Below are 27,080 nucleotides of genomic sequence, written 5' to 3'. Positions count from 1 at the left end.
AAGTAATGCTCAAAATTCTCCAAGCCAGGCTTTAGGAATACATGAACCATGAACTTCCAGATGTTCAAGCTGGTTTTAGAAAAGGCAGAGGAACCAGAGATCAAACTGCCAACATCCACTGGATCATCAAAAAAGCAAGAGAATTCCAGAAAAACATCTATTTTTGCTTTATTGACTATGCCAAAACCTTTGTGTGGATTACAATAAACTGGAAAATTCTGAAAGAGATGGGAATACCAGACCACCTGACCTCCCTCTTGAGAAACCTGTATGCAGGTCAGGAAGCAACAGTTAGAACTGGACATGGAACAACAGACTGGTTCTAAGTAGGAAAAGGAGTATGTCAAGGCTGTATATTGTCACACTGCTTACTTAACTTCTATGCAGAGTACATCATGAGAAACGCTGGGCTGGAAGTATCACAAGCTGGAATGAATATGACCAGGAGAAATATCAATAACCTCAGATATGCAGATGACACCACCCTTATGGCACAAAGTGAAGAAGAACTAAAGAGCCTCTTGATGATAGTGAAAGAGAAGAGTGAAAAAGTTGGCTTAAAGCTCAACAATCAGAAAACAGATCATGGCATCTGGTCCCATCACTTCATGTGGAAACAGTGGCTGACTTTATTTTTCTGGGCTCTAAAATCACTATAGATGGTGACCGCAGCCATGAAATTAAAAGATGCTTACTCCTTGGAAGAAAAGTTATGACCAATCTAGACAGCATATTAAAAAGCAGAGATATTACTTTGTCAACAAAGGTCCGTCTAGTCAAGGCTATGGTTTTTCCAGTGGTCATGTATGACTGTGAGAGTTGGACTATGAAGAAAGCTGAGCACCAAAGAATTGATGCTTTTGAACTGTGGTGTTGGAGAAGACTCTTGAGAGTCCCTTGGCCTACAAGGAGATCCAACCAGTGCATCCTAAAGGAGATCAGTCCTCAGTGTTTGTTCATTGGTAGGACTGATGTTGAAACTGAGAAGGACTGAAGATCACTTAAATATGCCAGTACAGAGATTAAGAAGCAATCAAAATTTTTGTAAAAGTGAGTATAATAAATTTAAAGCAAGTACAGTAATGGGTCAGCATATTTGAACTCCATAGTAATCACAAATTAAACACATACAATAGTTTCACAGAAATCTAAAAGAAAGGAACTCAAGCATACTTCAAAAGAAAATCATCAAAGCACAAAAGGAAAAACAAAAAGAACTCAACTATAAAAACAACTGAAGTAAGGTTTAAAATGGTAATATGTACATGCATAATTATTATTTTATATTGGGGTATAGGTGAGTTACTATATTGTGTTAGTTTCAGGTGTACAGAAAAGTGGTTCAGTTATATCCATTCTTTATCAGATTCTTTCCCCATGTATGCTATTATATAACACTGAGTAGAATTCCCTGCGCTATACAGTAGGTCGTTGTTAGTGATCTATTTTCTACATTGTAGTGTGTATATGTTAATCCCAAACTCCTAATTTGTTCCCCTCCCCACCTTTCCCCTTTGATAACTATGTTGTTTTCTAAGCCTGTGGGTCTATTTCTGTTTTGTAAATAAGTTCATTTATATCATCTTTTTAGATTCCAAATATAACTGATGTGATATTTTTCTCTGACATAATTCAATTGGTGTGACAATCTCCAGGTCCACCCATGATGGTGCAAATGGCTTTATTTCATTCTTTTTAACGGCTGAATAATATCTCATCGTATATATGTAGTATATTTTCTTTACCTATCATTCTGTCTATGGGCCAGTAAGTTGCTTCCATGTTTTGGCTATTGTAAATAGTGCTGCAATGAATATTGGGGTGCATGCATCTTTTTTTTTTTTTCCCCAGATATATGTCTAGGAGTTGCTGGATCATATGGTAACTCTTTTAGTTTTTTAAGGAACTTCTGTACTATTCTCCATAGTGATTGTACCAATTTACATTTCCACCTACAGTGTAGGAAGGGTTACCTTTTCTCCACACTCTCTTCAGCATTTATTGTTTGTAGACATTGATAATGGCTCTTCTGACTAGTCTGAGTTGATACTACAGTGTAGTTTTAATTTGCTTTTCTCTAATAATTAGCAACATTGAATATCTTTTTATGTTCTTTTTGGTCATTTGTATGTCTTCTTTAGAGAACTGTTTCTCTCCTGCCCATTTTTGATTGGCTTGTTTTTTGATATTGAGCTTCATGAGCTGTTTGTATATTTTGGAGATTAATCTCTTGTTAGTTGCATCCTTTGCAAATATTTTCTCCCATTTTGTAAGCTGTCTTTTTGTTTAGGTGGTTTCCTTTGCTGTGCAAAAGCTTTTAAATTTAATTAAATCTCATTTGTTTATTATTTTTAATCTTTATTACTATAGGAGGTGGATTGAAAACGATCTTGCTGTGGTTTATATCAAAGAGTGTTCTGCCTATGTTTTCCTCTTAGAGTTTTGGAATATCCAATCTTACATTTAGGTCTTTGAGTTTATTTTTGTGCATAATGTTAGGGAGTATTTTAATTTCATTCTTTTATATGTAGCTTTCCAATTTTCCTAGCGCCACTTACTGAAGAAGAGACTGTCTTTTCTCCATTGTATATTCTTGCTTTCTTTGTCATATTAATTGTTATGTGAACTTATTTCTAGGCTTTCTATCCTGTACCATTTATCTATAAGCCTGTCTTTGGGCCAGTACCATACTGCTTTGATTACTGTAGCTTTACAACATATTCTGAAGTAACAGAGCCTGATTTCTCAGCTTTTCTTTCTTTCTCAAGATTGCTTTGGTTATTTGGGATCTTTTGTGTTTCCATACAAGTTATAAGATTTTTTTGTTCTAGATCTGCAAAAAATGACATAATTTGATAGGGATTGCATTGAATCTGTAGATTTCCTTGGGTAATATAGTAATTCGGACAATACTGATTCTTCTAATCCATGAACATGGTAGGTATATCTTTCCATTTATTTGTGTGTTCTTCCATTTATTTGTGTTCTTCAATTTGTTGCATCAGTATCTTATAGTTTTATAAGTACAGGTATTTTGTCTCCTTAGGTATGTTTATTCCAAGATATTTTATTTTTTTGATGAAACAGTAAATGGGATTGTTTCCTTAATTTCTCTTTCTGATCTTACATTCTTAGTGTCTAGAAATTCAACACGTCTGTGTATTAATCTTGTATCCTGTAACTGTACCAAATTTATTGATGAGTTCTAATAGTTTTCTTGTAGCATCTTTAGGATTTTCTGCATGTAGTTATGTCATCTGCAAACAGTGACAATTTTACTTTTCATACTTTGGATTACCATTAATTCTTTTTCTTCTCTGACTGCTATTGTTGGGACTCTCAAAACTATGTTGAGTAGAAGTGGCAAGAGAAGACATCTTTGTCTTGTACCTAATTTTAGAGGAAATGCTTTCAGCTTTTCACCATTGAGTATGATGTTTAGCTGCGGGTTTGTCACATGCTGTGCTGTGCTCAGTTGTGTCTGATTCTTTGTGACCCCACAGACTGTAGCCCGCCAGGCTCCTTTGTCCATGGGGATTCTCCAGGCAAGAATACTGGAGTGAGTTGCCATGTCCTCCTCCAGGGGAATCTTTCCAACCCAGGTATTGAATCCAGGTCTCCCACATTTCAGGTAGATTCTTTATAAACTGAGCCACCAGGGAAGCCCAAGAATACTGGAGTGGGTAGCCTATCCCCTCTCCAGGGGATCTTCCTGATCCAGGAACTGAACCAGGGTCTCCTGCATTGCAGGCAGATTCTTTACCAGTTAAGCTACCAGGGAACCCCATATATGCCTTTATTATGCTGAATTATGTTCCCTCTATGCCCACTTTTTAAAAATGGGTAAGGAGTTTTGTCCAAAGCTGCTTCTACATTTATTGAGATGATAATACAGTTTTTATTCTTCAGTTTGCTAACGTTCACACCACAAACTGGGTATAGAGGGAATATATCTCAACATAATAAAAGCCATTTGTGACAAACTTACAGCCAGCATAATACCCAATGGTGAAAAACTGAAAACCTTGAAGGGAAAGAAAACTGTCATTATTTGCAGATGATATGATACTCTATACAAAGAATCCTAAAGTCTCCATACAAAAACTATTAGAACTAATAACTAAATTCAGCCAGGTAACAGAATAAAAGATTAAAAACAGAATAAAAAGATTCATATACAGAAAGCTATTGCATTTCTTTACACTAAATGGAATATCAGAAAGAAAAAAATTGAAAAAAAAATTGTTTTTAAAATCACATTAAAAAATACCTAAGAATAAACTTAACCAAGGAGGTGAAAACCCTTATGTACTGAAAACTAAAATGTAAAGAAAACTGAAGATGATTCAAAGAAATGGAAAGACATCCAATGCTCTAGCATTGAAAGAATTAGTATTGGAAAAATGATCATACTACCCAAAACAATCTACATATTTAATGCAACCCCTGCCAAAAAATCCTGATTAGTGAAGAACTGAGTCATTTGAAAAGACCCTGATGCTGGGAAAGATTGAAGGTGGGAGGAGAAGTGGACGACAGAGGATGAGATGGATGGATGGCATCACCAACTCAATGGACCTGAGTTTGAATAAACTCTGGGAGTTGGTGATGGACAGGGAGGCCTGGCATGCTACAGTCCATGGGGATCGCAAAGAGTCAGACATGACTGAGTGACTGAACTAAACTGTCAAAATACTTGTGACTTTTTTTTAAAAATAGAACTAGAACAAATAATTCTAAAATTTATGTGGAATCACAGAAGATCCAGAATTGATAAAGCAACTCTGAGAAAAAAGAACAAAACTTGGAGACATACTCATTCCAGATTATACTACAAAGCTGCTGCTGCTAAGTCACTTCAGTCGTGTCCGACTCTGTGTGACCCCATAGACGGCAGCCCACCAGGCTCCCCTGTCCCTGGGATTCTCCAGGCAAGAACACTGGAGTGGGTTGCCATTTCCTTCTCCAATGCATGAAAGTGAAGTCTCTCAGTCATATCTGACTTGTAGCGACCCCATGGACTGCAGCCTACCAGGCTCCTCCATCCATGGGATTTTCCAGGCAAGAGTACTGGAGTGGGGTACCATTGCCTTCTCCGATACCACAAAGCTACAGCAATCAAAATAGCATGGTAACAGACTTATGGATCAGTGGAATAGGATAGAGGCCAAAAATAAACCCACACATTTATGGTCAATCTCTAAGGCAAGAATACAGTGCAGAAAAGACAATCTCTTCAATAAGCGGTGTTGGGAAAGCTGGACAGCTACATGTAAATCAATGAAATTATAACAAAAAATATACATAATTATTATAATTATACAAAAATTAACTCAAAACAATTTAAAGACCTAAATGTAAGACATGCCATAAAACTCCTATAAGATTACATAGGTAAAACATTCTTTGATATAAATTGTAGCAATACTTTTTTAGACCAGCCTCCCAAAGCAAAAGAAACAGAAGCAAAAACAAACTAGTGGCACCTGATGAGAAGAACTGACTCATTGGAAAAGACCCTGATGCTGGGAAAGATTGAAGGCAGGAGGAAAAGGAAACAGAGGATGAGATGGTTGGATGGCATCACTGACTCTATGGACATGAGCTTGAGTAGGCTCCAGGAGTTGGTGATGATAGGGAAGCCTGGCGTGCTGTAGTCCATGGGGGTTGCAAAGAGTCGAACATGACTGAGCAACTGACTGAACTGAAAAAATAATACAAATGAATCTATATATACAATAGAAACAGATTCACAGACATAGAAAACAAACTTACAGTTACCAAAGCAGGGAGGGATAAATAAGATATAACAATTATTATTATATATTTAAATATTTATATTTATATAAGTAGTAACATGTAAATAATAATTATTGTTATAATAATTATTAACCTGTAGTTATTTCATGAGAATTAAATAAACTAACACAGGGAAGGTGTTTAGGAGAGTATCAGTAAACACGATTTCTATTTCTCAACATTACCAAGTGGGAGGACCATAGATACACTTCCAAGTTTGAAATTCTTGCAAAGCAAGGAGTGTTTTGTAAATATCTGTCATGAGTCCACATGCTTACTTATTTTCTAGAGTATCTATCCTTCTCTTTTGAGGCCATGCAGAACATCTCTCTCATATTCTCACCTTTTCAGATATAGAAAATATTAGCATTTTTAAAGCCATAGTGTCAATTATATTGGGAGAAGGAAAACTGAATAAAACTTAACTGTATTAACTTCCCTGGTAAAGTGTCTGCCTACAACGCGGGAGACCCGGGTTCAATCCCTGGGTTGGGGATAGCTCCTGGAGAAGGGAATGGCAACCTATTCCAGTATTCTTGCTGCCACCCGCACCACCCACCCCCCCATCCCCCCAACCCCGCCAAGAAAAAAACCAACAAGCGGTTTAAAGAAATATTTAGCCTTCCTTGGTGGCTCAGATGGTAAAGAGTCTATCTACAATGCGGAAGACCCGGGTTCGATCCCTGGGTTGGGAAGATCCCCTGGAGAAGGAAATGGCAATCCACTCCAGTACTATTGCCTGGAAAATCCCATGGACAGAGGAGACTGGTAGGGTACAGTCCCTGGGGTCACAGAGTCAGACAAGACTGAGCAACTTCACTTTCACTTAACTGTAATGCCTAAACTTAAATATTAAGAATGAATGTCTCTATGCAAATGAAATCTCTATGTATGCATTATAATAAGTTTTACTGTAATTCTTATGTGGTATTTTCTATTTAAGCATGCTAATTCTTTTCTATTAAATATAGTATTAAGCTTTTCTTACCCTGAGTGTGTTTTACTTAATACATTCATTCACACAGCAAGAATCCTGAAAGTGACTTATTTTTAGATTTTTCTAGCACTATTTTTTTTTTTGTGAGAAAACTATCCTTGAACATGTTCTACATTTATAAACTGGATCAAAATGAAAAGAGTTAGATCATTTAGGGACTCAGTCCTGATATACTTAAAATTTAAAAAAGTTTGATATATTTCGATTAAGTGTAAGAAATGACAAAATGTCCTCCGATTTCACAGAAAAAAAATATAGTCCTTTCTCAAGCCACCTCTATTCTTTAATCAAGATTTAAAATGTTCATTTGGAAGTTCTGTTTATGTAGGGGAAAGCGTGTTCCCTTTACACATTGACAATGAGACCTTTGTTGAAATTTTTCAGGACATTGGTTAAGCTGGGTTTGGCTTTATTTTACCCTCAGGATAGCATGGACACATGAGGGCTCTGAAATATCAGTGACTAACATCCACCGCTCTTCATTACAGGGTGACAGTGGTGGGCCTCTAGTTTGTGAGAAGCCGGGAGGACAGTGGACATTATTTGGCTTAACTTCATGGGGCTCCGTCTGCTTTTCCAAAGTCCTGGGGCCTGGAGTTTACAGCAACGTGACATACTTTGTCAAATGGATTGAAAGACAAATATACATCCATACCTTTCTCCTAAACTAATTCCAAAGATGATGAGACTTTTGCCAGCAACATTCAAAGAAAATGGCCTTTTCGACGGTGGAGGATGTCCTGTAGAGAGCTGTACGGAAGCACTTTTCATAGACAGGGATGCTCCACAGTGCACTGCAAATGTTCATGTTTGTCTCAGTCGAATTTTATGCAGGTTTTTTTTTTTTTCAATTCTGTTTTTCTCTTACTTCAAGTTGAATGAAAATCTTTTAAAAACCAAAGCAAAACAGAGTTTGTTCTTCTGCTAGGCAGGCCTAACCTCAACTGTAAAGTGAAATGGTCAACTTGGGAAAGAGAAGAGCATAGGGACCAGGGTAACAGGTTAGAGAAAGTTCCCTCTTGTCCAGTCATAAAAGGACATTGAGACCCAGGCTGATGAATCTTTGCCAGCAAAATGAAAATTTCTCCAGCATAAGAGCATAGTGGCAAATTTCAACAACAACATCAGAGGCTTGCTTTTGATTTATGAAAAGCCAAGATAATTTACATGCTTAAGTTATTCATTATTATTCTTCTACAGTTTGCATAATTCTGAGAACTTATGAAAGAGCATCCATTTAGGTAGCTGAAAGAGCAAATCCCATTGACCACAAAGTTATTTTCACATCAATATTAGCACTTGATATGAAAAGACTGCACATTTGGAATTTAAATCCAGGCTGTAATTGCATAGGAAAGTCTCCATAGACCCTTCCCAGAGTTGGAGTTTGTTCACTCTGTATCAGTTAAGCAACTGAGATTTTGACAACTAGGAAACTATTTGTGGGAAAAATTTCTGTCTTTGTGACAATGAAGTTGAGGTTAAACTTTGCTAAAGGAGGACTTACTTTAGAGAGATGCAGTTTTTTAAGGAAATTAAATTTTACCCCACACCTAATTATTTTCCAGTTTTTCTCTATTCATCCATACCAATAAGGTTACAGAGATGTATTTCAAAGCACAGTAAAATTTTTTGCATGAAGAAAAACATTTTGTAATTTTCCTTAAAAGATATTTAATAGCTGGTGTTGCCATTTATTCCCATAATTAAAACAAAATTAAATATGCTTTTAAGTACTATGTCATGATGCACATCAATTTACAAAGGAATTGGTGGTTAAAGTATTTTTTTCCCACTAAAAACCTTCAAAACACAAATCTTCACATGTACCTAATTTAATTTATGGGCCTTCCTGGTAGCTCAGCAGTAAAGAATCTTCCTGCAAATGCAGGAGACACTGGTTCAGTCCCTGGGAAGATCCTCTGGAGAATGAAATGGCAACCCACTCGTCTTCGTGCCTGGGAAATCCCATGGACAGAGGAACCTGGCAGGCTACAGTCCATGGGGTCTCAAAGAGTTGGACACGACTGAGCACCTGAACACCAACAAAAGATTTCCTCCACAGCCTGGGCTGCCCCAGCACCCCCCGAGACTACCTGCAGTTTTATACATGTCGTTTTGTACTCTCCCCTATGTGTTTTCATAGGTGACATTCGCAAAGCTGTCTTGACACTTTCCATGTGATTCATCTCTTGTTCTGTAGTTTGTATGAACCTATCGAGAAAGTAAAATCCAGCAACTGAATTATGGTCACAATTGTATGAAAGCTTAAGAACATACATCAGTTCTGTTATATAACGGAACAACTTATGCTCAACTTATGTTCAGTGAAATGTATATACTGTAGTTATTTTAAATAACCCTTAATACAAATAAAATGGTATAATTTTAATTGGATGTAAAACATGGAACAAGCCCCAGAAAACGTTTCCCACTATTATAGTTGGCACTGTTTCCCACCAATCAAAATTTACTGTCTTTTATCTCACTCCCCCAGGAACATGCTCTTTTAAATGCCACTACCCTCCTGCTCTCCACCCGGGTGCCCTTTCCCAATAAAATCTCTTGCTTTGTCAGCAGATGTGTCTCCTTGGACAATTCATTTCCAAGTGTTAGACAAGAGCCCAGTTTCGGGCCCTGGAAAGGGTCCACCTTCCTGCAACAAATGGTGACTCTGGCGGGGACTCTTCTTCGCTGAGACTGACATCCTGACCACTCAGGGTACTCAGGGGCCAGCTTGCCTGCCAATGGACCAGACCCAGCTGCCGTAACTGGGACCCTTTTGTTCCTGGTCTCCTCCTGACGCGGACAACTGGCCAGAGTGCCCCGACCGGTAAGGAACAAGAGACTTTATTGACCTCTCCCCTCTTCCCTCTCTCTTTCCTCTCCTTTACCCGACCTATCCTTCCCTGTTTTTCTAGTCCCCCGGTCCTGGACGCAGGAATCTGGTCAAAGGACCCTCAGCCTGAGCTGAGGATTGGAGACTGATCACCTCCTCTTGGCAGAGAACTCGAATTCTGGTTCTGGTCTGATTTCTGGCAGGGCCGAGTTCCAGTCCTCCCTTCTCTGGAGGCCCAGGGAAAAGTCCCATAACGCCTGGGCATCTGTAGGTGGCAGGAGACGTCTGTAAGGCCACCCCTTTCACCCTCCTCTCCCGCTCCTCCCTTCTTCTTTCAACCTGGCTTCCTTTCCTCCCTTGAAATCTTTGATGTTAGTACTTGGATTCTTGTATTTAAGGGCTTCCCTGGTGGTGCAGAGGTTAAAGCATCTGCCTGTAATGTGGGGGACCTGGGTTTGATCCCTGGGTCGGGAAGATCCCCTAGAAAAGGAAATGGCAACCCACTCCAGTATTCTTGCCTGGAGAATCCCATGGACGGAGGAGCTTGGTGGGCTACAGTCCACGGGTCACAAAGAGTCAGACACGACAGAGCGACTTCACTTTCACTCTTTGATTAGTCTGAAAGAGTTTGCCAATAACCTCTAATCACCCATTCAGTGTCCAAGGAAAACCTTAGCCCTGGTAAGAGGATAAGGACTTTTGTCTTCTAGAACACATTTTGGGAATCTAATCCAATTCTTTATAAATCTTTTGGGGTAAAAATTATATCACAAATATATACTGCTAATTTTTCTTGGTTACTAGGAGCAAATCGGGCTCCCCCAAATTTGGTAAAATATGCTGAATACTTACCGAAAATGCTGGAACATCAGCTTAGGAAACTGCATAAGAGTTATTCACTTGGAAATGAGAATCTTTAAAGGCTTTATAAAGACCCCAAATCTCTGCCTGAGGACCAGATGTGTCTCAGAATCCAGAATTTTAAAAAATTTAAAAAGCATAATATTAAAATGTTTAGTAGCACAGTAACAAAATTATTAATATTTTTGTGGCAAAATATGAGTAACTATATTAAATAGTCTTGTATCTGTTTAAGACATTGTATTTGTGCTTAATTTATGAAAACTTTTTCAGTTTTCAGAGTTCCTGGGATTGCTGAAGAAGAAGTTGTAGACCCATAACATGAACTGTTGTGTACAGATAATTTATATCAGAGAGACTGACCTTTTTTTAGTCATTTGGACTCATTCCTTAGATTCTTTTTTAAGTGAATATATCTCTAAATTTTTATTTATCAGAAGATGCTCTCAAGGAGTAAATGCTAGTTGCTATGAAGATAACAGATGATATGACATCACTGACTTTTCCATATAAGGATAGGTCAAACAATATTCTTTAAAGGTATTGCTTTGGGATTTTCCTTCTCAGTTCTGGTAGCAATTACTATTGGATTTGATGAGTATCAGAGTTATGACAGCTTTTAATATATGTTATTTATTAAAAAGCTTAAAAAAATCATAAGAAAGCAGATAGCTACCTCCATTAGCCATATGGGATTTTGGATATATGCTAGAAATCAGTCTGTATAAAAGACCATTTGCAATAATATTAGAAGGCTACAAAAAATATCAGACCAGAACAGTAGGCAACAAGTAGAAAATTAAGCCCTGAGAACACAGCTGAATAGTCATTAAGAAGAGCTTGATACAAACATAGAACATTAGCATGGAGATTTCACAAAGGAAGTTCTGGGTTGGCTGATAATTTTCAGATGAATGGATACAGAATTTTAAAAGAACTCGACAAGAATACATGATCTTATAATAATACCTGGCAGTTGTAGTAGAAACTAGTTTTCTTGTTCCAATTAAAGCCAGCATACATGATTTGCAACAGCAATGGACTTGGTATAGACTTTTCATGTCCTAAATGTAATTAAAAGCAAATCTAAGAACCTCAGAGAATTCTCCTGAGAATCACCTGTATCAGTGTCAGTTTATAATATCTCATTTTTAGAGGTTGAAAGAGGTTGAAAGTATTTGCATGCCAGAAAAGTTATAGGGTAAAGACGATAAACCCTCAAGTGGTCTTCTGAAGACTGTTTTGATTGTCTCATTTTGATCAGGTTACTGTCAGTTTTAGAATACAGGAAACTGCCAAGGTGGCCTAGACTCAACTGATTCCATTTTCCTTACCTATGGGCTCTATCACCTCACTCACAGCATGTGTACAGAGGCAGACCTCATAAAAAGTCTTCTTTTGACTAGAAGCCGAGAGAGGAATGCATCTCCATGGACCCCTGGCATCCCTGCTGCCCCTTTCTAAGGAGGACTCCATCTCAGGAGAACACTGAAATGAGCAGAGTCAAATAAATATATGTCCCAAATGAATCCTCTTGAAAATATTTGCATTTATAGAACAAGTAAAATGCTTTCACAAAATCCAAAAAGTTTCATGAAAGCATCTGAATCTGAATTAAATATTTCACTTCTCTAAACTCTGTCCAGGTCAAATTCCAACGTCCGTTACACATGGATCCACAAACGTACAGTAAAAGTCATCACATAGGCTTTTCCAAACATTTCCAGTAAAATGTTCTTGTCCCTTAAGGAAAAATCAAGTCATGTTGCTTTGGCAAAGGAGCCTCTTCAAAGTTGCTTTCCCAAATTTGATGGAATACTGGCATCTCCAAGGAGGATATCCTGCTTTTTTTAATCCTTTGAGGGTCCAGCCATCCCTGAGGCCTTAGTTTCAGAGAAGTCTGAGTCTAAAGCAGTTTCACATACAGCTAAGTTTCCTTTCTCAACAGCACAAGCAGTTGCCGACATCGCTGCAAAGACAGCAGATGGGTCATAAATGGGTATTTTCTCTGACTCAACCGCTGAGTGGTCAGCATACTTAGACGTCAACTGATCCATCTGCCCAGGCCCTCTCCACTTCTTGAGAGCTTCAATCCTCTCCTCTGCAGGCAGTCTATCCAAGTGTTTTGCCCTCAGAATTGGAGATGGAAAGAGGGATCCCTGAAGAACTCTGTATAGAAACCTAGGTGACAAAAAGCATCACAGAATTACATTCACCTCGAATGCATTATGGGCCACAAAAAATACTCACTGATTAGAAAAAGCAAAAGGGTCTGGTGGCCCTTCTTGAGGTAAAGAGGGAGGATAAGTGAACTATAAAATGGAGATAACAACATGAAATTAATGTTTATTAAACACTGAGAAAATAATGAGTTCCTGACTGTCCAACAAAAAATAAAATCTGTAATAAAAGTAGAGATACCAACAGAGCTACATTACAGTCTTAATGTTATCATGTTAATGACCAGAGATGTATTAATGCCATAGGTGTCAGTTTCTTCAACAATCCCCTAGTCAATAGTCTGTTAAGTGAGACAATACATGTGAAGCAGGCAAAGCATTGGCACAGTATTTTTTAAAATGCTAGCTTCTAGTTTTCTATGGCTATTGTAACAAATTACCACAAACTTGACCCCTTCAGGCCAAGCTGACAGTATTTAGGGGCTTCCCTGGTGGTTCAGCAGTAAATAATATGCCTGCCAGTTCTGGAGACATGGGCTCAATCCTTCGGTCAGGAAGATCCTCTGGAGAAGGAAATGGCAATCCTCTCTAATACAGAGGAGCCTGGTGGGCTACAGTTCATAGGGTCACAAAGAGTTAGAGATGACTTGGCAACTAAATAACAACAAGAACATTTGCAAAAACCTTGTTGAGTCTCCAATGTATGTTATGGGCATTTATGCCATTAGATAAGAGGGTCCTGCCACAGATCTTTCCTGTGTATCTCACCTCCTTCCTTGGTGACTGTTGAGGTGACTGAGAGGATCCATGAGTCACATACCCAATCTCTTCAGCACCAGCAAAGGCTGTTCAGCCACACTCTTGGCCCTCTCTCTCGAGCATACTCCCAATAGCAAACTGCCTAATTTTAGCAACTTTTGAAATCTGGGTAGGCTGAGAATTTTCTAAATCTAGTTTCTTTGGACTTAATGGTACCTTCCCTCAATCTCTTTTCCTTCACATTTTCCCAGGTTGTTGTTCAGTTGCTAAGTTTCTATAAATAAGAACAAGAAGAAACTAGACCAAACCTTCAACACTTTGCTTAGAAAACTCCTCAGCTAAATACCCAAGTTCATCACTTACAAATTCTGCTTTCCACATAACAGTAGAACACAATTCAGCTAAGTTTCCTGTCACTATACTGCCAAGATTCCCTTTCCTCCAACTTCCAATAATGTTTCTCATTTCCTTCTGAGACTTTGCCAGTGGTACCTTTAACACTCACATTTCTAGCAACATTGCATTAATGACCATTTATGTATTTTCCAAGATGATTTATGTTTCTCTGACCATGCTTTCTATTTTCTTCTGAATTTTCACCAGCAGATACTTTAATGTCCATAGTTCTATTGACAGTTTGCACACATGCCTCAAAATTCAACAGTCTATAATATACCTCACAGTTTTTCCAGGACCTGCCCATTATCTAATTTCAAAGCCTATTTCACATTTTTAGGTATTTATTACAGCAGTACCCACCTTCCTGATACAAAAGTCTGCATTTGTTTTCTATAGCTGCTGCACCATAAATGTGCTGGCTTAGGACAACAGAACCTTATTTTCTCACAGTTCAGCAGGCCAAGAATTCTGAAATCTGTGTTTTCATCTCAATCCCAAAGAAAGGCAATGCCAAAGAATGTTCAAGGTACAACTGCACTCATCCTACATGCTAGCAAAGTAATGCTCAAAATTCTTCAGGCCAGGCTTCAAACAGTTCGTGAACCACGAACTTCCAGATGTTCAAGCAGGATTTAGAAAAGGCAGAGGAATCAGAGATCAAATTGCCAGCATCCACTGGATTACAGAAAAAGCAAAAAGTTCCAGAAAAACATCTATCCCTGCTTTACTGACTATGGCAAAGCCTTTGACAGTGTGGATCATGACAAACTGTGGAAAATTCTTCAGGAAATGGGAATACCAGACCACCTTACCTGCCTCACAAGAAATCTGTATGAAGGTCAAAAAGCAACAGTTAGAACCGGACATGGAACAATAGACTGGTTCCAAATTGGGCAAGAAGTATGTCAAGGCTATGTACTATCATGCTGTTTATTTAACTTGCAAGCAGAGTACATCATGTGAAATTCCAGGCTGAATAAAGCACAAACTGGAATCAAGATTGCTGGGAGAAATATCAATAACCTCAGATACTTAGATGACACCACCCTTATGGCAGAAAGAGAAGAGGAACTAAAGAGCCTCTTGATGAAAGTGATAGAGGAGAGTGAAAAAGCTGGCTTAACACTCAACACTCAAAAAACTCATGGCATCCAGTACCATCACTTCATGGCAGATAGATAGGGAAACAATGGAAAACGTAACAGACTTTATTTTCTTGGGCTCCAAAATCACTGCAGATGGTGACTACAGCCATGCAATTAAAAGATGCTTGCTCCTTGGAAGAAAAGCTATGACCAAACTAGACATCATATTTATAAGCAAAAACACTACTTTGCTGACAAAGGTCTGTCTACTCAAAGCTATGGTTTTTCCAGTAGTCATGTATGGATGTGAGAGTTGAACTATAAAGAAAGCTGAGTGTTGAAGAATTGATGCTTTTGAACTGTGGTGTTAGAGAAGACTCGAGAGTCCCTTGGACTGCAAGGGGATGAAACCAGTCCATCATAAAGGAAATCAGCCCCGAATATTCATCGGAAGGACTGATGCTGAAGCTCCAATACTTTGGCCACCTGATGTGAAGAACTGACTCACTGGAAAAGACCCTGATGCTGGGCAAAACTAAAGGCAGGAGAAGGGGATGACAGAGGATGAGATGGGTGGATGGCATCACTGACTCGATGGACATGAGTCTGAGTAAGCTCCAGGAGGTGGTGATGGACAGGGAAGCCTGGCATGTGCAGTCCATCGGGTCACAAAGAGTTGGACATGACTGAGTGAACTGAACAACAAAATCAAGGTACCGGAAAGGCCATGCTCCCTCTTGTAGAGAATTCATTTCTTGCCTCTTCCAGCTTCTGGTGGCTGCAGGCATTCCTTGGCTTGTGACCAAGGTATTTCTGTTATCATGGTCAAAGTACATTCTCCTGTCTGTGTCAAATCTCCCCCTGCCTCTCTGCAAATGGCACTATTTCATTCCTTTTTATGGTTGAATATTCCATTGCGTATATATACCACATCTTTATCCATTCATTGCTTCCATGTCCTAGCCACTGTAAATAGTGCTGCTATGAATATTGGGGTACATGTGGCTTTTTAAATTATGGTTTTCTCAGAGTATATTGCCCAGTAGTGGGATTGCTGGGTTAGGGGCTTCTTTGTTTTTTCAGGTTACTACAACAATAATAGGCAAAATTGTACTGTTAATGCACTTGAAAAAAGTTTTCAAGCTATAACTTTAAAGTTATAAAGAAAAGAAAGTGAAGTCGCTCAGTCATGTCCGACTCTTTGTGACCCCATGGACTGTGCATGCCAGGCTTCCCTGTCCATCGCCAGGCTCCTCAGTCCATGGGATTTTCCAGGCAAGAGTACTGGAGTAGGTCGCCATTTCCTTCTCCAGGGGATCTTCCCAACCCAGGGATCGAACCCAGGTCTCCCGCACTGCAGGCAGACGCTCTACCGTCTGAGCTACCAGGGAAGCCCATAACTTTAAAGTAAAACTGTTTCTTCATAAATTCTACATGTTCATCTTGTCAGTTTTTAATCTGAAAGTTGGTAATAACAGCGAGAACTACTGAAGCAACTCAGTTTACCAGGGATATTGTTAAGTATATAATTGTAGCCACCACAGAATGACTCGGGTGGGGTTTTCTTATGCATTTCTAGAAGGGACGTCTATCCACAACAAAAGGTCTGTGCCCGTTGTTTCTTATGACGATGTTACAGATTGGGGTTGGCAAGCTTTCATCCAATAGGCCAGACAGTAAGGCGTGGGGCACCAGACAGTCTGTGTTGGAACTATTCAACTCTGCTATTATAGTGCAAAAGCAGCCACAGACAGTACATAAATTAGCAAGTATGTCTATGTTCCAATAAAATGTTATTTATAAAAACAGGCAGCAGGTCAGAGTTGCTTGTGAGCCAATTTGTCAACCCTGTGAGCAAATAATATGAAATCATCATTTTGATGTTTATATCATATTTATAAAGGGAGAACAATTCTTTGCTATAGTGTTTTCAGCTAAACAGATTACATAAAACTACAAAGGGGAAGAGCTCTAAGGAGTCTGGAGAAGCTATAGATTAAAAACCCAGGCATACATCTGAGCCATTTCCATTGACATGAGAAACGGAGTTAAACTTAAATGAGGAAGATAACTGAAGTCCGAAAGGAGGTAAGCTTTCAAAGTTTATAGGTTTTAGGTGAGACTGCTACACGTCCCTCAGTACCCATTCTCCCCTTCTTTTTAGAAACCACCAGATTTTAGCCACTCAGAGTTCTGCATACCCAGATTCTAGATGATGGGATATGAGCAATGATGGATATTACATTACACCTGGGTCATATCACTACGAAAAAGAATAAAAAGAGGAAAGTTGGAAAGCTACACGGCCTCCATCTTCTCTTTCTCCCTCCTGTAGGCAGAGATGCAGGGCAGGGATGCAGGACCAGAGAGTACTGGTGGTGACCAGCTTCAGTCATGCAAATGAAGGCAACGCCCTTGGGAGATGGCAGAACAAAACAAAGGAAAGGATCTGAGTCCTTCAATAACTTTGGGAAGCAAAGCTGCCCTATCCCTGTGGACTATCAACCAGACTAGACATTTCCTTGAAAGAGAAATAAATCTTTTCATTTGCTTAAGCCACTTTTGTACTCTGGTAAAAGAGATAAAACCAATATTCTAACTACCACATAGACCGACTTTTCTACTACTAAACATGATGGTCTAACCATCTATTCTTAGTAGTTGCTAGAATTCTAAACCTATGATTTTGCTTCCTCCCTTGATGATAAAACAAATACCATACCTGGGCAGTAGAGCAACACAGGTTGTGAGAACACAAACTAAGTAGAACACTGGATCTGCCATGTGCTCCTGCATAATCCAATAGGGGTTGGATGGTGGGTTACAAGTTATACACATGGCTCCAAAAGCCAAGGTGAAGAAAAAATAGGACAAGATGCTCCCAACGATGACCAGCATGTGGATCCAAGTCTGCAAGATAAGAAAAGGAAGGGAAATGAATATACTCTGATAGTTCCACAGTCTGGCAAAATCTGCTCTTTTGAAGAAACATCGTATTTAAGCAGTGGGTAAATGGTATAACAAATCAGTGAACAAAACACAAAATACTGAAGCACAAGAGCATCCTTCATGAATAGCTCATATCACTGTGTAAGTTATATAAAATGAAATCAAATGCCCCAAAGTAATTCTGATGACTAGCTCGTTTTGTACTGTCCATGCTTGGGCTTTCCAGGTGGCTCAGACCGTCAAGAATCTGCCCACAGTGTGGGAGACCCAGGTTTGATCCCTGGGTCAAGAAGATCCCCTGGAGAAGGGACTGGCAATCTACTCCAGTATGCTTGCCTGGGAAACCCCATGGACAGAGGAGCCTGGTGGGCTACAGTCCATGGGGTCGCAGAGTCCCCACAACTAAGTGGCTAACATACACACATGCTCCATGAGGTATTAGGATTTTCTCCTTATTTTTCCATATAGTCACTTAGTGGTCTGTTTCTTCTTTGAGATAATACCTTAATCCAGTGAACTTCAAACGTTATCCATTTAAGGTGGTAGATATCACTGTTGTTCACCAATCTCTCATTCTCTGCTTCTAATAAACACTCAAAAGAACTGCATTTCCCCACTACCTTGAAATTAAGCATGGCTGTGTCTTGCTTAGACCAAAGAAATGTGAATGGAAAGGATGTGCAAACTTTCCAGTTAGAAGCATGGCAGAGCAGGTGTGCAATTTTCCATACTGTCTCCTTTCTTTCCATGTTTGACCAAGATTTTCTTTTTGGGAATAATTTCAGGTGGTACAGCTATAAGACATGGCTTGGGTCACTGAGCCACTCCTTGGAGGACAATCGCTCTGAAGTTCTCTGCAACCTTAGTAACTCTACATGAGCAAGATACACATCTTTGTATATCACATTATAGCCTATCCACCTTCATACCTACACAGAGCTTGCATTATTATTTTTATTATTTTGCTATAAATGGGCTCACTAAATAACTTTATTTAGAAAGAAAAGCAGATCACTACCTTAAATGTAAGATCTGCATTTTCTATCATAACAGCTTTGAGTCTGCGGTCTGATCTATCTTTGTTACAAAAGGAAATTAGCAAGATTTACTGTGATAAAACATGAGAGCCCCAAACAGACTTCTTTTTTGACATAATCCAAAGTATGAAAGAGAGTCACTTTCACATTATCTAACTGTCACTGTTATTTAGTGCGGTGTACAGTCCCACCGAAAATCACTGTGTACACCATGGTGGTATTTATCAGTCTTTTGGGGGAAGAATGCTTTTATTAATCTTTTTTACTTTCTAGGCCTAAGATTCTCAAACAAGATCCAATTTTCTCTGTTTTCTTCTTAACCTTGCAAAGTACTTTTCCAGGATAGATATCTTCACAAAAATCACAAAAACAGTTCGTGTTTTGTAAACATGCACAAAATGCTCAGAAAATGTTGGATGAATTCTCAATTAAGATCCTTCTGGCAATGCAGATATAGGGAATAGACATGTGGGCATGGGGAGGGGGGTTAATTGGGAGATTGGGACCGACATATGAGCAGTGCCGTATGTAAAACGGATGGCTAGTGGGAAGCTGCTGTAGAGCACGAGGAGTTCAGCTCGGTGCTCATGGTGACCCGGAGGGGTGGGATGGGTGGATGTTCCAAGAGGGAGGGGATATGTGTATAAATATAGATCCAGGTTTGATCCCTGAGTTGGGAAGATCCCCTGGAGAATGGAATGGCTACCCACTCCAGTATTGTTGCCTGGAAAATTCCATGGACAGAGGAGCCTGGCAGGCTATGGTCCATGGGGTCTCAAAGAGTGGGACTTGACTGAGCGACTAACACTTTGACTTTCATAGTGATTCACCTTGTTGTACAGCAGAAAATAAAACATTGTACAGCAACTGGGCTTCTCTGGTTAAAAAGATCTTTATGCCTCTGAAGACAATGATTTTTTTCTTTCTCAAATGTTCTTCCTTTTCACTGAGCCCTACTGCCAGGGTTTTCTTTTTCCTTTTAAGAAGTACTTTTGGCAAGTGAGAAGTGACTTGATGGAGTTGACCTGTTTAAATAAATGGATGCAGATAAAGTCAAGGGATGCTGGGTAAAAACCAACAGGGAGGGGAGGGAAGTGACAGTCAGATGGTGAGTAACAGGTGATGGAAACCAATTCATATTCTCAGAATGGCTGTTACTGACAATAGAGCTCCAGAGGCCATGAACTCTATCCCACCCTGCAGTGTGAGAAACAATTCTTTAATGATACATTCTTTATATGGTACTCATTGTTCTTGGCACCTCGCTTTTGCTCCCCTTCTGTTAGTGAAGACTCCCAGAATTATGTGCAATCTTGACAAAACATTGCTCTTTTGCCAAACCCTGTGACTAGAACTAAGGAAATAGAATTCTGTCACCAGGGACTGAACTTGGAACACAATGAATGTGGCAAGAATAGAGAGAAAATGACTGGGACCAGTTCAGACTACAGTACCATCCTGACAAGCTTATCCATTGCTTTCTGCTCCCTGGATCTCTGGAGTCACTCTGAGTCCTCAGGACATTGTTTTGTTTTACTATGATCCTTCAGTATCTTTTTAATAACTTTTCCGTTTGCTCAGGTTAGCTAAAATAGATTGCTATTGCTCATAACCACTGAACCCAAACTGACACTTGACATATTAGCATCTTTGCAAAACCTTTTGATGTCAGAGCTTATGACATTTCCTTAGGCAGTAGCCAAAAGTATCTACATAAGAGTTTAAAAATGAAATTAAATAGATACTAAAATAATCCCCAATATTTTAGTTCTAGAACTCCCTTTACTTTTCCCATATGGTATCTGCAGATATTAACTTTTTATAACACTTTAGGCTTATAAAGTTTGGTTATAGAAGGTTACAAGCAAAGCATGTGATGCCAAAAATATTCAGCCCTACCTAAAAAATTATAATCTCATGATGTAACCTCATTATCATTTACAACTATAATTTCACCCAGCTATTTCCTATATAAAATGCATCACCAGTAAAATGTTAAATCACCTCTAAACATTGGTTATTTAATTATTCATTTATTTATTCAAATATTTTTTGAGTACCTACTGTGTGCCAGCCTTGTCCTAGATACTGGTATACAATGGTAAACAAAACATGAATTCTGCCCTCAAGAAGATTACAGTCTAATGTAGAAGAGAAACATGAATAGCATAATCACATAATTACATGAATTATAAATTATTATTAGGATTATGAATAAAGTAAGAGGATGAGAGAAGAAAATGGATGGTTAGGAAAGGGTTCTTGAGAGAAGCAGCATTTTTGCTGAAACCAAAAAAAAGCCAAAGAAACAAAAACTTTTGACCTGGGTAAAGTGCAGGGATCCAAAAGTAAACAAGGGATGCTCCCATCAGAAGATATGGTCAGTGCTAAGACCCTGATGTGCTAATGAGCTCACTGTACCTGAGAAAAAGAGGGACAATGCGGTGCTAGTCCGCAAATAAGTGGAAATGACATTGGAGAGAGAAGAGGCGGCGTGGCTGCATGAAGCATTATAGGCTGTCTTAGGGCTTTTAGATTTTATTCTAAGTAAAATTGGAAGCCACTGAAGGGTTTTACCCAAAGGAGAGCAAAAAGGTATGCTTTATATTTCAAAAGGATGATTTTGGTTGCTTTGTAGAGAAGGGCCAGCAGAGTCAAGAGTCAAGGTGAGAAGATCAAGGAGGCCGCAGCTATAATTCAGGAAGAAATGACAGAGGCTTTGATGACAGCAGAGACAATGACAATGGGAGTGAGTGAGCAGCATAAATGATCACAGAGGCAGTTTCCGTACTAGCTTTGTTTCACAGCTATCCTGCAATCACTCTGAAGAAAAGACTTAACTTTCTCAGTTAGTTGGCAACTAAGTTCAAAAAGGCCTAGGTATAAATGAAATGAATGGTAAAACTTTTGGAGGGAGAAAAAAAATTTTCGTTTATGAGAAAAGCATAAAATTATTACTTACAAAAGTCACTATACCAGGATTAAGGCACAACACCTGTTTTCATTTTAGTTGAAGGCATCAGCTTCATCTTGAAGAATGCTGGCCAATGCTGGGAATTATTTCTCCAGCCTGACTCACACCATGAAGCATTCACACATGAGCACCACCAAGGGGACCAGGCAGGTGTTCCCCACTCCCCCTGGCTGCACATTAACCTTAGCGTAATGGCGCTCAACAATCCACGAGAGTAGCTGTGAGTTACCCTTCTTCCTTGGAGTCATTGCTCTTCTCATTACCATTTGGTTTCTAGGCATGAGGACATTTCCCCAACAACAGTTTCAGGCTACTTCAGAGGCAGGAAAACCACTCACCAAACTCTTGCTTTCTATCACCAGATGGAGGAGAATGACGAACAGAGCAGCTGTGTTCAGGGGGTTACCAAATGTAAAGATGTCAATGTCTGAGCCCTGGTAGGTCTACAAAGAGAGGATAAAAGTTGGTGATCTTGGAGAGTTGTGCACACTCTGGTGTATCATCACTTTATTCCATGGCCCAAATGAGAACTGGGTCCCTTTCTTCAGTGTTCCTAATAATTGGTCATTTAGGATAAACAAACATTTTTAGAAAAAGAGACTGAATCCCAGAGAGGCCATCCAATCTTTGGATTTTTCAGTTGGAATTATTTTTATTCTGAATCTTAATTCTTCTTCTTTGATTCTTTTACTTATGTTTCTGATTCTTTGAAGTATATAGAAATTTCAAATATGTTCCACTTAATAGAGCTGCAAACCTTTGAAGCAGATACTATGGCTAACTTGAGTTTTTGCCATGGTTAAGTAAATATCCACCCCTCTCATATGCTTCTGTCTTTAAGTCCTTAACGTATTCCTCACATGACACAGTTTTCTGATATTTTATAATTCTAGTCATTCTTTTCTAAATAGACTTTAGATTGCCTTACCTATATTCCTCTTGAAATACAGTATACCTTGAATATTCTAGGTGGGTAAATTCAAGTAGTTTTATTTGAATAAAGAATGAAAATTGTTAACTTAAAGACTATTACCTTTTCCCTTTTTGTTAATGAACCTTTGGTAACCATCCATGATCAAATTAGTGTTTTCTTCTGGGGAGGGAGGTGGGTGAATGGGCAACTATATCATGCTGCTTGGTACTGGTCTAAATTTTTTAAATTAATTTTATTAATTCTTTGTTTAGTCATATTTTTTCCATTTTTTACCTGCATAACAGGGTGGTTTGTTTTTTTTTTTTTTTAGTTTGGGGGATACTACTTAATTTAATACTCTGAATGTCATCCTGGTAGAATTAGTCCAGCACTAACTAATAATAGCTTTCATATTCTGACTTTGCCTCTCTGATTTTGACTCATCTAATTATACACCAGGCTTTCAACTTTATTCAAGTCATTGATGAAAATTATCAAGCAGTACAGGGCTAAAAAGGGAACTAAAAGGCACTTCTCTCCAAATTTAACCCGTTACCTACCATCTAGGCACTTCTCTCCAAATTTAACCCGTTACCTACCATCTAGGCACTTCTCTCCAAATTTAACCCACTACCCTACCATAGTTGAGAAAAGCATTATATTTAGTCAGTTAATGACTTAATTCCATGAACAATCTACCCTCATATACCTATTCTAAATGCTGACACCAGTGACAGAGAGGCACCATTTATTCATGAACAACAAATCCTTTGAATTAACAAGGACTCACATAGTAAGGCACAAAGAAGCAGACCAGGCTCTGATAAAAGGCATCCAGCAAAGTAATCCAGAAGGTGAGGGGTAAGTATGCCTGAAAACAAAGCAGATATTGGGGAGGGAGAAAGATTAATAAGGGTCAAAGCAAAATCAAGGCACACCACCAGCCAGGGCTTGTTTTTGCTTCTCTGAGAGAAAACTCTATTCCTTCAGTCTCTCATTCATGACACAGGTCAGATCTGTAAGTGGTAGTGAAAGAATAAGGGGGTGATAATTGAATAAAATGAGTTCACAGGTGAAGAAAAACCTGAAGGAACTCCTCAACTTGTATTGCTTCTAACACTGGATCAATCTTAGTCCCTTCCCATGATCTAGGAGGTCCCGTGTGGTCTTATCATTGAAATCCCTGCTCTCCAGGGTCATGCCCTCCTGGTCTAATCTTCATTCACCATCCTCCCAACACACAGACTTCATCTGTTGCTCAAATATGCCAAATCCCTTCTTTCCTCAGGGTTTTCCATGTGCTGTTATCTCTGCTAGAAATTCTTCCTAGACCTCCTACACAACCAGTTCCTCATTATTCATATCCTAATTCAAATATCACTCCTCATAGAGGCATAGACCCCAGACCAATCTAAAAGTTATGTCCACTTATCATTTACTATTAACACCAGGGATCCTTAGAAGTCCTTCATTACAATCGGAAATCATCTCGTTTTCCTAATCATTTCCTGTTTCTCTCAACAGAAAGCAAGCTTCATAAAGTGGGAAATTGAATAATTTAGATTCTTTTACTCAAGTGATTAAAACAGTGCCTGGTAAATAGCAAGTACCCAAGAAATATTTCTTGGATTAATAAACTATTTTTACCTAACTTTTCATGTGCTAAACTGCTTCCTACCAGAAGTCTGCAGAAAGAGAACTATCAAGTATAAATACTAGTCAAATGATTGAAAACAGGTTTTCAAATAAAAGATAATTTTGAACAGATAATACTGTGTGTGCAGGATTCTGAGGCTCCATTCAGACCTGATAGGAAGGATGGAGGGACATAGTTTATTAGTGACTCTGCCACGGATAAAAATGACAACACATACATCATATCCTTGAGCTACTTTTTCCTTTTCTTAACATATTATTAGTCTTATTTCCTTTAAAATGAAAAAAGAGGCTGAAATTGTCTTCAAAATGGGTAGCTGTCTTCTAAAGCTTTGTAAGTGTTCGAAATCTCCATATACATTCTTCCAGCCCTCAAAAGAAGTTTGAGGCATCTATCTTTTTTTCTTTTGTTTTTTAATCTCTTTGTCCTCTGGAAAAATCAAAGTGATGAAGAGTCATGGTTTCCAGTCTACCTTTCCCTGTATCTTCTGTTACAATTTTCTCATTGGAATGATGGAATCTTCTACCTGCCTTTCTTCGAGTGTCCATAAACTAAGCACAATCAAATGGGTGGAAGAGAATGTAGCAGAGTCAAAAGGGCCACTAAAATGTCACTGGACAAGACAGAACAATTCCGGGATAAGTTAAAATACAGCTCCATGCTTCTAAGGGAACAGAGGCTGCTCAAAATATCTAGAGCCAAAAGGTAACAAGTACACTTTCTTCACAGTCATGTGAATTAGGGGACTTCAGGGTAGGGAAGTGTCAAGGATAAGACAAATGAGAGGCTGAAAGGAGTAACTCATGAGATCTCTGGAAACCGAAAGGCAAAAATCTGGACATGAAGTTAAAGCCAGAAGGCTGTGTGGGTGAAGAAAGATGGTAATAGATGACAGCTGTCTGGAAGGGACACCTCTCACTGCGGCCTTCCAGACCCATCTCCTTTCAAGGAGAGAGATGCTATAACCCTGGAAAGTTATCTTTCATGACACCAAAGACAGGAAATGGCCCAAACATAAAACAGAATTTGTTTGGAGGCCAAGTTCACAGAAAGGACAACTCTTCTGGAAGGTAAATCAATGAAATCAATTACCTTTTATCAATAGCCACATGCTGGGACACTGCCTGCAATCACCATGTATTACAAAACTGGCCAGCTCAGTAGAACAATGTGTGCACAGAATTGATAGCAGGGCTCAACAACAGGAAACAATGACCTCAACTCTTCCAGGGTAAAGACCAATTACAGTCTTCAGGCTGTACAAATGGGCTTCTGAAACACCAGCTATAAAAACATTAAAGGTCTCCCTTTTATTCTTCTTTCTTCAATGGACTTGGAATTTAACTTAGACCTGGGGTGCAGGACAACTTCACGACTATCAGCCACGCATTCCTGCACCCCTGGCTTTGAACCTTAAGTCAGATTGGACTTTTTTAGAATAGCCAGTTTGGTTCTTCAATTGAAATGAATTGGATGAAACTGAAGAATTGTAAGGATTTCCTCCTCCCTGGAAGCTGACTTCTCCTTGCATTGACTGCCCCATGAGCCTTTCCCTTCTCTAGGGGATCTTCCCAAACCAGGGATTGAACCCAGGTCTCCCGAATTGCAGGCAGATTCTTTACAAGCTGAGCCACAAGGGAAGCCCAAGAATACTGGAGTGGGTAGCGTATCCCTTCTCCAGCCGACTTTCCTGACCCTGGAATCGAACCAGGGTCTCCTGCATTGCAGGCAGACTCTCTACCAACTGAGCTATCAGGGAAGCCCATACCCATGAGCCTAAGGATATTAACTTACTCTCCAGTCTGGAAAGGTAGTTCAAGCCAGAAAAAAGTTGGATTGACAAAAATAAAGCATCATTTTATATTTAGGATTTCCTCAAATTTCTGGTTAAGTCTAGGGGTGGGATAAAAACAACAACATTGAGAGTGTAATATGGCTAAACTTTTATACATATTATTTTACTTAATCTTCACATAATCTCCATAAAGAAACTGGAGTACAGGCAAGTTAAGTAACTTACCAAGGTCACATACCACTGAGCCAGAATGTAAACTCAGGCTAACCATCACCCATCATTTATAACAAGTGCTGTTCTGGGTCAGTGTCTTCAGAATAGTGAGTCCAGTGAAACCCAATGCATGAATTTCTTACCATGGGTCTCATTTTCATTTCTCCAGCCCTTTGACAGGAAACCCTCTTTCCTAAACCTGTCCATGTGGTTAAGCTCTGTCCTCAGGAAAGATCCATATCCCAGGGCTGGTTGGTGAGAAAATGATCTTTCTAGTCACAACAATACACACAGGACTCAAATCCCAATGCACAAGACCTGAGTTCAATGCCTGGGTAGGGAAGAACCCCTAGAGAAGAGAATGGCAACCCCCTTCAGTATTCTTGCCTTGAGAATCCAATGGGCAGAGGTCCCTGGCAGGCTACAGTCCATGGCGCTGGAAAGAGTTGGATATGACTGAGCGACTAATACTGTCACCGTCAGCTCAGCCAAGGAGTCATAACCAGCACATTTACAGCTGATTTAAGAATAACGGTGTCTTACACAACATTGTAAATCAACTACACTCCAGTACAAAATAAAAATTAAATTAAAAAAAGAATAATAGATGTCACCATTAGCCC

At 39.1% G+C, this 27,080-nt stretch overlaps 2 protein-coding genes and 1 non-coding gene across 7 annotated transcripts in view; 1 reads left to right on the top strand and 2 right to left on the bottom strand.

Moving 5' to 3' along the window:
* The window catches only part of CORIN (corin, serine peptidase), a 307,597-nt gene extending 298,344 nt beyond the window's left edge, over nucleotides 1-9,253 (top strand). The window contains exon 22 of the mRNA XM_069593065.1: nucleotides 7,285-9,253. Within this exon, the coding sequence (XP_069449166.1) occupies nucleotides 7,285-7,467 (183 nt within the window). The 3' untranslated portion in view covers nucleotides 7,468-9,253. The remainder of the gene's footprint in view (nucleotides 1-7,284) is intronic.
* Nucleotides 9,254-11,113: 1,860 nt separating this feature from the next.
* ATP10D (ATPase phospholipid transporting 10D (putative)) overlaps nucleotides 11,114-27,080 on the bottom strand; it is a 126,924-nt gene continuing 110,957 nt past the window's right edge. For 4 of the 5 annotated variants that reach the window (XM_069593060.1, XM_069593063.1, XM_069593061.1 and 1 more), the window contains 4 exons: nucleotides 23,583-23,663; nucleotides 22,218-22,322; nucleotides 17,642-17,829; nucleotides 11,114-12,677 (listed from right to left, as the gene is read on the bottom strand). In XM_069593060.1, coding sequence (XP_069449161.1) covers nucleotides 12,347-12,677; nucleotides 17,642-17,829; nucleotides 22,218-22,322; nucleotides 23,583-23,663 — 705 coding nt within the window. In that variant the 3' untranslated portion in view covers nucleotides 11,114-12,346. The remainder of the gene's footprint in view (nucleotides 12,678-17,641; nucleotides 17,830-22,217; nucleotides 22,323-23,582; nucleotides 23,664-27,080) is intronic. The other variant, XM_069593062.1, reaches the window with a different exon arrangement.
* TRNAC-GCA (transfer RNA cysteine (anticodon GCA)) lies at nucleotides 26,136-26,208 on the bottom strand. The gene has a single exon. It is a non-coding gene; the product is annotated as a tRNA-Cys (tRNA).

The sequence above is a fragment of the Ovis canadensis genome, chromosome 6 (assembly GCF_042477335.2).
Source record: "Ovis canadensis isolate MfBH-ARS-UI-01 breed Bighorn chromosome 6, ARS-UI_OviCan_v2, whole genome shotgun sequence".
Taxonomy (NCBI): domain Eukaryota; kingdom Metazoa; phylum Chordata; class Mammalia; order Artiodactyla; family Bovidae; genus Ovis; species Ovis canadensis.
Note: the sequence above shows the minus strand (reverse complement) of the source record. Positions and strands in the feature narration are given on the sequence as shown.